Here is a 15,323-nt window from a genome sequence, read left to right on the forward strand (position 1 = left end):
GTAGGGTAGAAAAAATTCTTTATTTCGCGTACCTATGGCTCTAGTAGATAGTTTCTTGTTTGGCGCGATAAAATGCTGAATTAAAATTGAGAGAGGAAAAAATAAGACAACTCCCTTACGACACTTCACTTGCCGATGAGGGGTGATTGACCACGGTTTCCGGACGAGCCTCGACCGAGTGCCGTATTGACTAGGACCTCGTAGTTCGTGAACGGAAGTTCCTGCCCGTTGAACGGAATGTAAGTCAGTCGATGTTCCGGTAGGAGCTGCAAAGAAAAATCATGAAACAAGTAAGAAAATTATGTTCGCCGTTCATTTTTCGTTACGTTTCTCGAACGATTACCTTTCCTGTTACCACCTGGCCCTCGTGGGTGACCCTGGAAACGTACAGTTTCATGTTCGCGGATGTTTCTCCAGCTGAAACTGCACCCTCTGGTACACCCCCCAAAGTTGCCGGGGACCAAGTGAAGCGACACCCCGTCAATACCTGACGAAACGATGAAATGGGAGAGTAACACGAAAAACATTGGAAGATGAGGTCCTCGGTATAATTATTTCAACGAAAAGGGATTCAGATTACCTGAAATTCTGTCTTTTGGTAGGAGAAGAAATTCGAAGACACCAGACACTCGCCCTTCCGGCCTTTGCCTGGTACAAAACTTCCGGGAAGAACATCGCCGTCGTGATTCGCACGGCAAACGAAAAGCTCATCCTTCAAGTTGCGCCCACCTCGTACGGCGCCGGGAGGTAGTTGACCCGAAGATTCTCTCCACCGTGCTGAAATTTACGGTATTATAAATTTGGACAAACTTTTTCATTTATTCATCGGTACAATCTCCTTATTCCAAGTCAATTTTCGTACGTCTGCAGTCCTGTGAATTTAAAGTGTAGTCCGGCCCCAGGGAGTACTGAACATCTGCGAAACTGCTCGCGTCAGGATCTTCGCCTCTTGCTCTGTGCAAACTGAAACTGACAAATTGTGGCGATAGAGGATCAGGATCTCTCCACTGGAGGACCGGGTTCGCTGAGCCACCTTTTCCCAGTAGTATCTGACCGTCTGAAATACAATGGTATCGTCATTTTTCATCGGTTCAATTTCCTTCTTGCAGATCTGCGGAACGTCCACCCACGACGAGCATACCTCTGGTTAATTTAATCCAATATCGGATGCGCTCTCTTTCGTTTAAAAATCCGTCCTGCTGAAAGGCCGCCTTATTTTCACCAAGATGTCGTCGACGGACGTACGCTCCTCTTCCGCTGATACCAAACTCGTAGACGTCGCCCAAAGAGCTTACTGCAGGGCTGAGAAGAATCTTGGAGGGAACAAGTAGTGCGTATTATATACGTATGTGTATAACTAAGTCATAAGAGACCTTGTAATGTATCGTATTTAATTATAACTCAAATTGACGAACCGGAGTAATTCAGTGTATAATTTAATATACGCTCTATGCGTAAAAGCTCACTTGAAATTCTTTGGATGTTCTGGCGGTGAAGTAAAGCGTTATTGCATCGTCTGAATGGCTAACGATTTCCGATAGTGGAAAGTATTGTCCATATCCTGTCGACGTGACCACGGATTGCCGTTTGTCCTTAGAGACGCCTGGGTAGGAATAATGGTAGTTTCTTTATTTCGCTGTGATCGAATGCGCTTCCCAAATATGATGCGGATTCCCTTCACTCTTCGTGCAGACATTACGTTCGACTCAATACATCGAAATTAAAAAATTACTAATTTCCGCGTACCTATGGTGTAGTTACTGTCGCTATAGCCGTATCTCCACTCCGCTGTGGTCCCCGACCGGAAACTGAGATACTGGGCGTTCAGAGGTCGTGGGTCACGCCATTCGTGGAAAGGGGTGTCCTTCCCTCCGATACCAACTTGAATGAACGTCCTCCGGGTGTCCGATTTTATCCTTATCCAAAAGTTCCGGAATTCTTGCTGATTCAGAAGGTTTACCGTACGGATCGTCGCACTCGGCTCTTCCTGACAAGGGCATCTTCCCCTTATGTAATTTACCGTGTTATCGTGTGCTCCGAGGACTATTTCGTAGACAGGTCCGTCAGCCTGTGGGAAAATGTACGACGTCCCTGAATCGTTTAAGTTAATCTGCTTACAATTATTAGAAAAAAAAAACGAAAAGACAAAAATAAATACATCAGGATTCCAACCCAGCCAGGCGGGAATATTCATTCATTCGTTTTTATTTCCTGTTTTAGAGAGCTGTTCGGTACCGGCTACAGTGGCGGGAGAAGGAAAACTGACAAATTATCAGAATTAATAGCTGGCACGGTGAAATGCTGATTGCTGACTTTGATCGGAATGCGATTGAAGAATTCTTGGGAAATGGCGAATCATAAAACCTTAGAGCTATATCGTAGATTTCGCGAACTCACCTGGTGCGAAGGAGCCAGTAAAATGTGAGCGTCCCTTGGCGCACGTACGGAAAATCGCAGGGTTTTTTCCGCAGCCATATTTTCTTCGAGAGGGAAATATTGGCTGTAGTAGTAGCCATTTGTGTAGAGCGTCTTTACGTCGTTGCTCCTAACTGGGAATGGAATTATTCATACATATTTTGGCGATATACGAAGGATTATGGATGACAAGACAAAGTTAGCGAACTTAAATTTATAGTAAAGTAAATAACACTGAAGTTCACGTCGCAAAGTACCGCAGAATAACCGGATTTCCTACACGAAGCCGCATACGCCAGATTACAAAGATGATTCGATATTTTATAGCGTTGTATTCATCTGTATGAATATATTACGAACACTTACTCGCGATCTCGTGCCGGATACGATACAAAAACACATGATGATACTATAGCTTACAGATACAGCGAGTCAGACACAAAATTCTGCAATAGTCGTCAATGGTAGAGATCAGCGAGTATATGTTATTGTGATTTTATCAACGTCGATGATTGTTTATTGATACAAAGAATCATCGCATATCGCGCATCATATTCACGCAGCATACGTTCAAGACATTTCGGTGAAATAAAAATATTATTCCAAGGTTTTCACCGCATGTCTACAGACTGGTCTGCCTATATGCTTCTTGAACACCAAACTAGTTAATTTTTCGAATGTCACCACATCTGAACACCTTTTAATGTCTTCGACCTTAATTGCAATGCATTTGACCATATATTGCTTCAAAATTCAATATGATTGTTGACTCTGCGATTGAGGATACACGTTATAAAGAAATCCGTTAGTAACGAATGTTATTCATTACTTCGAAGGTTTTTATCAGGCTTACCTTGAACGGTTTGCAACACCGCGAGAATCGCAACGAAAAGAACTTGTTTGAAATTCATTGTGTGCCTGAGAGGAAAATCCTATCCCTCTTATATGAATATAATGTCCAAAGAATCAGAGCTCGATCATGTTTGGATTCACTGTCAGTAGCAGATAATGTAGAGATAGTTAAACGTTAAAAAATGGTTGACACGTAAATCGCAGAGGTGAACTGAGATCAAAGGCTCAGAGATAGCACCGGTCCGTTCGAAAGAGGAGGAAAGACTGGTTACGAGATTCCACACTGACCACTGCAAAACCAGACCTTTAATCGTCTCAATATCAGAAAGACGCGGTTGCTTTTGCCAACAAGTTTACTCTTCCCGAACGAAAGACTTGTCGTGAATCCCCCGATTGTCATCTCCGGCCATAAGACCGATACTAAAAATTTCAGACAATAATTTTTTAATGATCTACACGTTGATCATTTTTCTTCATGAACTATTAAAAATAACTTCTTCTTAACAGAATTAATTTCCATAACGGATTTTACAACCTTATGAATCCGTGAAATTATCGCCATTTCAACCTACTGTATCATACTGGTCATTTTTTCAGGGTAAATGATCATTTCAAGGACTTCGTGGAGTTACTTTGAATCATGAGCTTCGGGCTGTTTCTGAAATTTTATGTTGATGAAAAAATAATTTTTTTCAATGAACAGTATAATAATCGATCAGGTCAATAATCATCAGGTGTAAATCATGTATTTTGCAGTGGTGTGCAAGGTTCGATAGTATGCCATCAAACGAGTTATGCTAATCATAAACATTTTCACGATGATTTATTTATAGATCCCAATAAGACATCATCTCAATAAGATGCCAAAGCTGATGTTGACTAGATACAAAACAATGTCAATTACTTTCTGAATCATTTTGACTGAGGTTTATTGCGGATCAATTTTTATAATCAGCATGATAATTCTTTTTTATCTTTGGAATTTTTTGAATTGAAAATGGAAAGTGATCATCGGTTCTGGCGCTTAACGTTATACTGCGCTGCTGTAGTCATCCACGTGACTGTCAGATCAGTTCGTTATGGTCCAGGTTTTTGTAAAGTTTGCAATGTGATAATAGTTAAGACACCCACGAAGAATCGTGAATTAAAGCAATAAAATGCAATAATTAATGTATTATTAAGATTTAAGTTAATTCCGGGCGTTTTGGTAGGTGCACAGCCCATCTGTCAAAAGTGAAAGTGTCATGACATTTTTTTTTCAAAGTATGGTTATGTTGTGTTGATGATCCATTTTCGAATATCAACAACCTTGCAGTGCATTAATCATTTTATTTGACATGGACCACAAGTTACCGCCCAATATGGAGGCAAAAAATAACAAAGAGACAATTAATTTGCTGGATCTACTATCCGATAGTGAATCCGCTATTTCGGATATAGTGCAACTCACACCTAGAAAGAAAAAAGTTAAGAGGTAAAAGCTGCTGTCAAATATGAAAATTTACTTATTGATGTTATTTCTACTAATTAAAATTACGTCAAAGTTATAGAATCATGTTAACAAACAAACATAACCTCAAGTAGGCCTCATTTTCTTTTTATAATTATTATTGAAATCATTTTTTGTGTTATCAGGCGTTACAAGTCTGGTGTTTCCATTAGAGAAAAACGTGACGGGTCATGTGGTTGCAGCAAATCCCAAACAAGAGCAGTTGTCTTGTGGCTAGCTGCTGTTTTAATAACGTTATGGCTATTAGCACTCTCTTGGCTGGCTGCTGTCTTGTACAGCGATATCAGAAAAATGGATGCAAACATCAGATCAGGTCAGTGAAAGACTGAATATTATCTGGGAAGCCCAACGACATCTCCTTTTTCCCACCAAAATTGGCAGGCTAAATGCGAATCAAGATGAATCTCTACATAGGGAACAAAATAGAGAATTCTGCATGCAATATTTATTTACCTTGGCAGTATTTTACCAGCAGTTGTCTAGCTAGATTTGAGTTCTGTAAACGCAGTTGTATTTTTATTCATATATTGTGTAATACAACATGCAGCTGGAGTTTGGAAAGACATTCTATGGAAGTAAAGCCAAATGAAAGGTCTCATCTATCTTCTATTAACTTATCAAATTTTGGTGTGTACTTTATTCATAATGAGGATTATTATGATGAAAATTAAAATATTGATGGAGTAATTGAAAAAGAAACTAGGACGTTGCAATGCTTTGGAAATGGTAATAGAATGGTAATGCAGAATTCTAGAAATTCACATTACAAAATGTTTGCGCTGAGTATACTTTTTACCATGTTACGTATAATGCAAGATTTGTATGCTCTGTCACATGCATCACATGCCTGTATTTATATGTTCATTTAACCCTTGTGGTGCTAATCATTTTTGACAGTCGAACCGCAGATCAGTTAGTAGATAGAGTTAAGCTGCCCATAACTTTGGCAATTGCTTGCTTGAAAAAATCAAGATCAGAGGGAATTGATATCTGAGAATAAATTTGTAGGGATAATAACGAAAATAGAAGTTCCCTCAAACGTAAGAGAGTCGGTAAGTTGGAGGACCAAGCTGCCTTATTATTTTAATTTCTTCTTTTCCTCGTCAGTATTTTTGTATCCTCTGACTTCTGGTTTCCTACACGTTAGACAAGAGTCTTCAAATCTTCCTTTACCTCTTCGAGAGATATGGGTCGTGTCTATTATATATTAAGATTTCACGTCGACGATCGATGTCCTGAAAACCCGCGAACGCGTGGGTTGTTTGAGTGCAACTCAAACAGGAAATAGACGAATACATAGCCCATCGCATCCTGATGGAAGCGTCATGAAATTCGAAAAAACTTTTAACCTGAGACCATGTCAAAAATGATTTTACAATATATACTCTTCGGACTCATCGACCTTTTTTTGTGTTCTACCCCCTCTTTATCCTACTCCAATCTTCCTCAATTTCGAAAATTTCGTCCTCTCTTTACATTTCGTTGACTATATAACATTATTCTGAAAAGGTGAGAATCCTCTTCCGCAACCAATCTATGTCAAGAAGACAAATAAAATAGCAAATATAATTGGAATATCTATCGCGAAATTCTTCGGATTAAAAAAAAATAAAGTTTCTCAAGACATCGTCAGAAAAGCATTTCCTGTGCGGTGATTTGATCGGGGTGGAAAGACGTCTACGAATCCCACTGGGTGTATCTGAATTACAATTATTCATGGTGTGGTATTGAAAAACTATGCAGGTGTGCAGCGATAAGAAGAGGGCGACGCCCCTGTCCACAGTTAGCGTAAAAATAATTTTTACGAACAAAAAATGTTGACGCGTCCGTTCGTTTCGGGAACATCTGCGCAAAAATTCACTTTCCATTACTTTAATCCTGAATTTTCGAAATTCGAAGTTTCCAAATGTCGCCCTGTAATAGATCTAAAATTTTGCCTTGGCGCTCTCCCCTACAGATCGATAGAGAAGGCGCACGTCGACGATTTTGCCTGCGCGATGAACCACCTCGTTTTACTAGTGGGTAGCTATGTGTGGCTCGAAAGTACGAGGATATTGGGATGCCTCGAATCCTTTTGTGCCTCATTAGTCTTCGGTCAACACCGGCCTTCCTGATTTCATTGACTTATCGTTGGAGATTAGATAGCAGGGGTTGATTCAGTTTGAATCTTAGACATTCGTCGTCGGTGCCAGCAGTCAGATTTATTCTCTAAAGCGTCACACGTCGAGTCAGGAAGTGAGTGACAGTCATGAGTCAGTATTGCTGACAGCTGTAATCGCGGCCGGTACCCCGTCGCGACGAACCTGATCCATTTCTCGACTCGTCTTTAGCCAGTTAAAACCGTCTACTACTCTGTAGATTACCTCGAACTTTGTGAGACCATTGATATTTTAATGCACGAACATTGGTTGAAAAGAGGCGATAGTGACAGATTGTGGAATAAGTTCATTACACGTGTGAATTATTCAAGGATTATCGAGAGCAGATATCAGTTGATCTGGGATTGGTGGTAAAAAAAATTTCGTGAAAGTCATAACCGAATTGTTACAGAGGTATACAAATTGTTCCGTGTGTCCGACCAAGGAGATTATATGTACCGTTTTTTTTTCATTTCAAAATTTAACCGTTGCGATACGAATTCTTATTCCCATTCGAAAGGAAAAAAATATTATGACAACGTAGATGACAGGTTGAAATCTGGCATGGTATATCACAAATATTTTGTTTCGAATCATCAACATCGTTCGCCGGTGTCTACCGATTGAGCTGTTCCATTTTCGAAAATTAATTCGAACTCGAATTCGAACGTATGACAGATTCCCCGAGGTATGCCGGTTTTTCACGAACCTTATCAACTAATTAGATTAATTGTACCGACTCCAAGATCCGTTGAATCGAATTTGCATAATTTCATATCATCAATTCCGCGGACACTCATTCAACGGACCAGTTAAAAAGATATGACAAATCAAGAAACAATAAGTAATCAGTACAATTGAGATTAGCAGTCGATACCTATCGTTAGTTTAAAACTTACAAGTATCAATTTGGAGAATAAAAAACTCCTGTCGCCTACGACTACCTTATCTCCACGGTATTGAGAAACATACCTATAACGCTGTCATCACGGTGTTACGTGTCGTATGGTCATTTCTCGCGAATGATGATACGTGATCCGAGGGATTTCCTTCAATCCTGCGAGTTGTTTTTCGCCGCACAGATTCCTCTTGCTGAACTGCGGGACCAGCTGATTCACGTTCAGATTTCATCACCGAGTCATTTAATGGTCGGATCTTAAAAAAATAAACGAACTATAGTATAAAATTACAAAACGTTGCACAAAGTGAATTTTTTTTTACATCGGATTACTTGATACGCACGCTTTATAATATCGGCCTATTGATAACGACACGATAACAATTTCTTTATTTTTTTTTCCCTTATCTGTCCTGCACACTGTGGAACTTTTTCGCTAATAATAACATTCAGTAATGTGCGTATATTCGGTTGGGATTTTATACAGAGGGACATGTAATATTGATTTTCCATGATATTTAATAGATAGATAAATAAATAAAATAGAAAATAATTGTTACAAACCGTTGAATATTCAATTGAAATCAATGCGACCTTCGCCAAAGGCTATTCGCCTCGACGCGATACGAGAAAGGAGGCCAAGTGCAGACTGTTGTCTCTAGGTACTACGTAGGTATAACACATCACGTGAAACATTTAGCTGGTGTAAAACCGCTTGGAACTACTTCGATCGTTTATAGATTACTTATTGCACCCTCTCTGCGGACTAAATCGATACTATAGCCATCACCTGCAAAGGTGTGGTGGCAATTTCCTTCGAATCAAATTCATGTAAATACATTCAACGACGATCTTACGTGTCGGTTTTAGGTACTGTACCTGTAATTACACGATTGTTTAAAATTTCCGCACGATAAAGCCGATTTTTCGAGCGTACAATTTTTAACTCGTCAATAATCTGCTCGTGTTTTTACCGAATATGAAATTCACTTATTATCAAAAGTCCTCGTTGAAAATTTCATTATTTCCACAATTCGTAAGGACCACGAAATTATGTTCACCGATGAGACGTGTATACCTTCTCTGTTTGAACAACTGTATTTTTCCTCGCACTTTTATAATGAGCGATACAGTACACCCGCGTTGGTTATCGCATCTGTCAAATACTTCTTTCCTTTCTTTATTTTATTTTCTTTGCAAAACATAAAGTCGATATTGGAGCCATGAGGTTCACCGATAGCACTGTACGTACAAAAAAAGTTTTTCTTCTTTCTTATTGGACGCCCGACAATCAGCGCACTAATACTCCCTCCTAATTATTGTATACGTGTGTACATTTCTATGTAACACGTGTAATAAACATGTACATACGTATAATTTGGCACTTCGTCGGTCGTCACGTATCATTATTTAGTCGGTGTATAATTAGTTTTTATAAAAAGAAGAAAGAAAAAAATATATCTCATTCGTTGGGCGGTATCAAAAATAGAATGGAGTCTGAATACAAAATGTTAAAAACGTTCCACCATTAGCAAAATCATTTTTTCCATCTACGTATACCTATACATATATTTGAATCGTTGAAACAGCTGATCAAACCGTTCTTTCTCCATTTATTTTCATTTTTAAGCATTCCATTTTTTATTTTTTCTATTTTCTATTTAAATGCGTTACATGTAATCTCGTTTTTAGCTACCGCACGGTCACAGCTGTAGATACCTCGGTATATCAGTTCCATGGGTGAAAAAGTTCTGTAGGAGCTGCTGGGCTGTTATCGCGTGCCGCAAACTTCTCCGTTTCACCTGCTGGTTTTACTTTTCGTCTTGGCTCGAGACGCGTTAACTTTTTTCATACGTACATATAGTTAAAGTTTTCGTGTGTAGTGGTTTTGCACCTTATAACACAACGATCTACCGGTTGTGCGGCATTATCATATGGTGTATGTATACCTATGACTAGGTCGCCTGACTTGCCTTGACGTCTTGTCAGTCGTGACTTTGGCGACGATTGATAAGAATACAGAGCTGGTGTTGTTAGCCAGACTCTTTAAACACACAGTCCAGAGGATCGAACGGCGAGAAGCTCGTCATTTTCCTCTTGCACAATTCTTCTGGGTTTTTGGTCGAATTTTTTTCAAATATTCAACTGAGAACATGATTAGGGATTAAATTTATCGCGAAATGCTGTGGTTTCTGTCGTTATTGTTTGTGCTTTATTGAGGTGAATTGATATCTGTGAGTTTTATCCGATTGGTTTGTGAGGAATTCTTCTTTTTTTGCATAACAATTTTTAAAATCCACTCACGTAGAGTCGGCACGTGCGATTGCATCTTTACAGTGTCTCGTTTTCGTACAGCGTTAAATTGTCGCGATGGCTTTTCCATTCTAGTTTTGCGATTAAGAAGAATTCAAGATTGCCCGATTTTTTCAAAATCCGTCCGTTACGACGTTATTGATCGTTGGCGAGCGATTGTTCTGAGCTTTGAATTGAATCCCCTTCTCATTTTCGAATATATGTACCAAATGAAACCGTTTCTTAGGCGAAACAAGGTCGTATCGTGCTTACAAATATATGTCCATATCTAACGCTACGTATATATTTGGAATTATTTACGTTTAATCAACTGCTATCACATCTGTTACATCAAATTCCTTGGAACGAAATGAACGCAATTGGTATAGAACAATGACGAGACACGTGTAAAACTTTGAAATGGAATTTAACTGATTTGATGTACATGCTTTTTTCTGTTTTCTTTTTTTGTTTTTTTGCTGTTAACGAAACGATGATAAATCTATTTATGACTCACCCCCGTTTGAGACGATGCTAATTTAACAGTTTATATGTTGTTATACCATTAATTATCACCCACTAGTATCACAAGCAAATATGTTTTTACGCTCTTATTCATGCATCTTATGAATTCTTCCAATCAGTATACGCTGTAAAGACTTGAATTCTGTACAAGCTGAGATTGCTGGCCTGCTTTCGGAGTTTTTTTGGATTTGGAAAAAAAAAAAAAAAAAAATGTGTACGTTATAAATATTGGTGTATTTAATTTTCAGTTATGAAAGAGCGTTGAAATTTATTGGAGACTGAGAACTTGAAATATATCGGTGGAATTCGAAGTACGGTGATTGAAAATCGAGTGTTGAAAAGTGCAGTTCTACGTGTACGGTGATTTGTGAAATACTGAGAGGGAATCAATTTATTGACGCCAATGCGGTCATCTTGTTCGGCTCGGTGATCGTTAATAACGTAAGTGTCGCAGTAAATAGTGTAAAGTGGGTGCCCAGGATAATACGGAAGGGGACAGCGTAGTCCTCCTTGAAATGGACTCCGTCGCCGTCACCGTGCCTCTCAGACCCCCTACAAAGAAGATGAAGAAGCGAAAAGAACTCGACGCTTTAGCTGCACCCCATGCCGTCACGAGGAGAAATTCGGGCAAACGAAGCTCTCAGGTAAAAATTATCAGCCAGAAGAATCATCCTGATTTCTGTCGCTCCTCTGCCGTTTCATTTGGTAACGATTATTTCTTCACAATTTTAAGGAGCTTTTGACGGACAGTAGCGACGATAGATCGGAATATTGGAGCGTTTCGACGCGGGGTGGTCGGAAATGTCGCGGGAGCCGAAGAAGTCGTACCTGTCCTGGTCTACTACGAGCATGCAGTGCATTCCTTGCCTGCGCATCGGTTTTAGCTACAGCAACTTTGATCTGGTTGTTCATCGACGTTCGTCAACAGCTCAGCGCACTTCGAACGGAATTGGATACAGGTATATAAATATAAGACCGCAAGAGGAAAACTGATTAATTTTCATGTCGCTTAGTGTTTCTGTGTGCTGTGTTTTTGTACGTATCTTATAATATCCGTCACCTGTTTGTACACCTATGGTATTCAATAGCGATGCAATAAATATATTGAACTTTGATGTCGCTGCGTAAGTTTTCTATGCTCTAAAAGTTTACGAAGTTGCTTCGATTTTCATCAGTAATAATTTTCTCTGCAACTGTGTAGGTATATGTATATTCACTCTCCTTAGCGCATTGGAAAATGCGAGAAATCAATTGATTGCGCGTTATTTGATCATCCATTATATTTGATAGACACTACGAGTAGTATCCACATTTGGGGGGGTGGGAAATCCTGTTTTCGTAACTGTCCTCAACTCTTGACAAATTATGTCATATTTGAGTACACCCATTGATTTTCTCTGTCGATACTTATTTGTTACAGTTATAGCAGGAAGCGCAAACGTCCAGGATACTCTTCACGAGTGTCATTCTCAATCGAAAGATCTATTGAATAACCAAACCACCATTTTCACGCGCCTTAATGATATCAATCTTCAAATAACGAATTTCACAACGCAGGTACGCTGTTATTGGTCGATTTTTTCGAGAAACGTGAGAGATCTTATGAAAATAATTCATTTATCATCCAGCTATCGAACATCCAACACGAGTTGCACGATGTACAGGAAAGTCTTAGGGCTGCTCCCGAACTCGTTGATGTTCCGAAAAAGTTAAATTCTCTGTTAGGAGAAGTCGGGACCTTTGGTAGCCAAATAAGAGATCTTGGAGCGACAGTTAACTCGATGAAAGAGGCTAACACCAGGATACAGAACGTGCAGAACAATCTATTGCAGAATGTTACGACAATGGAGGTTCGTCAACAAAGAATTAACACTCTTTCATCGTTTCATGAACGAATACATGAGGAATGTAGACATGACGTGGAATATTCATGAGCGTCTTTAAAACCATTGCTCTTGCAAAGAGATAGCTGACACCACCTCCGATACATTTTTTAATTCGTATCGTTACGTTTTAATTTTACTTCCCTCATCCGCTTCTTCGAATACAATAGTATCCACCTGTTACAAAGAAACGGAAATTCTATTTCTCCTCGCGTGTGGTGATGTCAGCAATGTTTGCAATGAGTGACGTACCTATGATTTTGAAGATTCGTGATCGGAATCTTAATCCTAGTAATGGTTGACCTTGCACATTGGTCCTTTATTAATTGTTCAATCCGAGATTTGTAAAGCCTCGTACTTTTTTTTTTTAGCATTCACTTTCGGAACTGTCGAAAATTACGCTCCAACAACCTCAGGTCGTTTTATCGAATGAAAGTAAAGTGCAAAGCGAATTAATGAGCTCCACTATCTCGGAACTCACGACCAATCTCACTAGGGTCAATGAGACGCTCACGAGAAGGATCGATTGGGTGGCTGCCGACCTGGCCAAATATCACGTAAGGCATCAAGTTTGAAATCTTTGTATCTATGAAAAAAATTCAAATACCCAACGTGATTCCTTCTTCTAATTTTAATCTTCATTCAGAAAATCCTACTGTCTGCGCAAGACATGGCCATAAATGTCAGCACGCAAGTTTCGACATTGGAAGGTAGATGTGCGAAACACAGTGAGCAAAAAGTACTACAAGAATCTATTAACCAATTAGTTGAGGATGTGAGTAAAATATTTTTTTCTCACAAGCACTACAATCCTTGAATATGACACCGATCACCTTCAATTCTATTTTGGCTTATTTATTTTTTATTTTTTTTTGACTTTTTCTCTTTTTTTCACAGGTCAAATTGACGAGAGTAAAAGACCTCGAGGTGTCTCAGAAGCTGAAGAACTTGGAGGATTCGTACAATTCGTTGAAAAATTCGAGTGATACGATGTTGGCTTCCGTAGCCGAACTTCGAAAATCTAAGTCAAACGAAATAGTTCAAACAAACAATTCAATCAAAGAAATATTGGGCAACGATAATCCAGCTGGAGATTCCTCACCGACTTCTACGATTTCGCGTGTTACGGCACAAGAAGGTGAGGGCTTTTTTTCCATCAAATCGGACTGATTGACTTATCCCGCTTTTTGTCATATTCTCATTTTTGAGTAAAGAATGCGAGACATTTACATCGAGCCTTGCACTCTGCAGATTTTCCGTTTAGAAATATTGCACACATCTAATCATAGATACGTACTTATAAATGTTTTAGAAATGGTGACTGGATCACCAGGACCATCGAAGGATGTGGAACCCGGATCGCCGTTGCCCACCCCCGCGTAACTTGGAAGTCCAGTAAATTCCAGGATCCGAATGGGTCCTATAATTATATTATGATACGTTTGCAAGTGTTAGGATAGTACGTAAGTGTACATAAACTGAACTAATTAACTAGCAGCGAAAATTAATTGATCGGGTAAGCAAGTTGTTGTTTAAAACACCGCTTTGTGGGAAATCTTGTTATTTCGGTAAGAAAAAATGACTAAGATTTTTATCTTGAATCGCCATCGAAAACAAAATATTGTAAGCATAGTAATGGTAAAGAAACAAAATGTAAATATAGTGAGAAAAGGTACATTCTCTATGATTTCAGCAATATGAAATCGATATATCTATTATTTATTCAGTTATGTGAAGAACTCAGAAAAGAGCAAATTCAGGATATAAATTAAAACAGTACAAATTCTTTAAGGTTTAGCAAAAAAAAAAAACAGTTTAGTCAACCATCCCGTTAAGTATTCTTGTACATTTTACAGAGAATTAATAAATTAAAATTTGCTGAACGGTAGGTGAGCTTTTTTGAATCGTGGCTACGGTGCTATGCTTCCAATAAGATTTGAACCCATAGTAAACTCTTACAGCAAATTTTCGAATCCAGTTACTATCGAGTGTTTGAATAATCTAGATCATAGCATTGTCACGAAGTTATATTACCTCAGTACAACATTGTTTGATATATTGCTTTTACATTCTACTTTCGAATTTTATAGAATAAAAAAAAAAAAGCAGTGAGAGTACGTTACTTATTTTGTATGATTTTATTCCGCACAGAAAATATGTAAAGTTGAATAGGTGTGGGGTCTCGTGTTCTCACTGGCAAACTTCGACTTATCTGATTATTGCATCGCGTAAATTTTGTATTTATGATTGAGAGTTTAGAGGGATACTGTAATTGAGTGTCAAAGAATGACATACCTTGGGTTCAATTCATTTGATCAGATTAAGTAGATGCAGAATATCATCTATAATTATGTTCGTTTGAACAACCTGAGGTATTTGCTCGTACCTATGCAGCAGGAAGAAAAATATCGAATGTGTCGGATGTGAATGGGAGAATGTCTAGGTACAATAAAATTTGTTGAATTGTCTCTCGAAGTGTTGAAATAGTTTCCTACCATTTAAAAAACTATTCCTTGGGTGTTGGCATTGAAAGAAATAGTACCATCAAATGTTGGGGGAAAAAGATAACGAATCAAAATACCTTTCAACCCCCTTTCTCACTCAATACCCTTGGTGCGGTTCGTCAATGATTTTTACTCCCATTCGTTCTCGAATGAAAAATCTTTAATCTTTCAAACGAATATACTGCACGTGTTGCGTGCGACGAGTGTTTTCGATTGGTTACCTCTCCCTTGATTCTGCGCACCGTGAACATCGATCAGCTGACGTGAAGCCCGAGTCACTGATACACAAATGTATACGTATGCGAT

At 38.8% G+C, this 15,323-nt stretch overlaps 2 protein-coding genes across 13 annotated transcripts; one reads left to right on the forward strand and one right to left on the reverse strand.

The window, feature by feature from the left end:
- Position 1: 1 nt before the first annotated feature.
- LOC105690339 lies at positions 2 to 8,976 on the reverse strand. 2 transcript variants are annotated; one of them, XM_048653868.1, is made up of 10 exons: positions 8,378 to 8,976; positions 7,888 to 8,070; positions 2,398 to 2,549; positions 1,747 to 2,068; positions 1,467 to 1,603; positions 1,142 to 1,313; positions 863 to 1,057; positions 581 to 777; positions 344 to 487; positions 2 to 266 (listed from the first exon to the last, which is right to left on the reverse strand). In XM_048653868.1, exons 3-10 carry the CDS (start codon positions 2,473 to 2,475, stop codon positions 126 to 128), a joined length of 1,386 nt encoding a protein of 461 aa, XP_048509825.1. In that variant the 5' UTR covers positions 2,476 to 2,549; positions 7,888 to 8,070; positions 8,378 to 8,976; the 3' UTR covers positions 2 to 125. The 2 variants fall into 2 exon arrangements, with proteins under 2 accessions (XP_048509825.1, XP_012263488.2); XM_012408065.3 differs by lacking the exons at positions 7,888 to 8,070; positions 8,378 to 8,976 and adding an exon at positions 3,269 to 3,538.
- On the forward strand, positions 4,354 to 14,981 carry LOC105690326 (kinesin-like protein KIN-14D). Of its 11 annotated transcripts, none has more exons than XM_012408037.3 (9): positions 6,434 to 7,329; positions 10,879 to 11,274; positions 11,364 to 11,589; positions 12,051 to 12,187; positions 12,259 to 12,480; positions 12,885 to 13,070; positions 13,160 to 13,288; positions 13,411 to 13,651; positions 13,826 to 14,981. In XM_012408037.3, the coding sequence occupies exons 2-9, from the start codon at positions 11,146 to 11,148 to the stop codon at positions 13,894 to 13,896; spliced, it is 1,341 nt and encodes a 446-aa protein (XP_012263460.2). In that variant the 5' UTR covers positions 6,434 to 7,329; positions 10,879 to 11,145; the 3' UTR covers positions 13,897 to 14,981. The 11 variants fall into 11 exon arrangements, with proteins under 11 accessions (XP_012263468.2, XP_012263460.2, XP_012263463.2 ...); XM_012408040.3 differs by having other exon boundaries at positions 6,434 to 7,286; XM_048653872.1 differs by lacking the exon at positions 6,434 to 7,329 and adding an exon at positions 7,357 to 7,603.
- Positions 14,982 to 15,323: the final 342 nt, after the last annotated feature.

The sequence above is a fragment of the Athalia rosae genome, chromosome 4, assembly GCF_917208135.1.
Source record: "Athalia rosae chromosome 4, iyAthRosa1.1, whole genome shotgun sequence".
NCBI lineage: Eukaryota > Metazoa > Arthropoda > Insecta > Hymenoptera > Athaliidae > Athalia > Athalia rosae.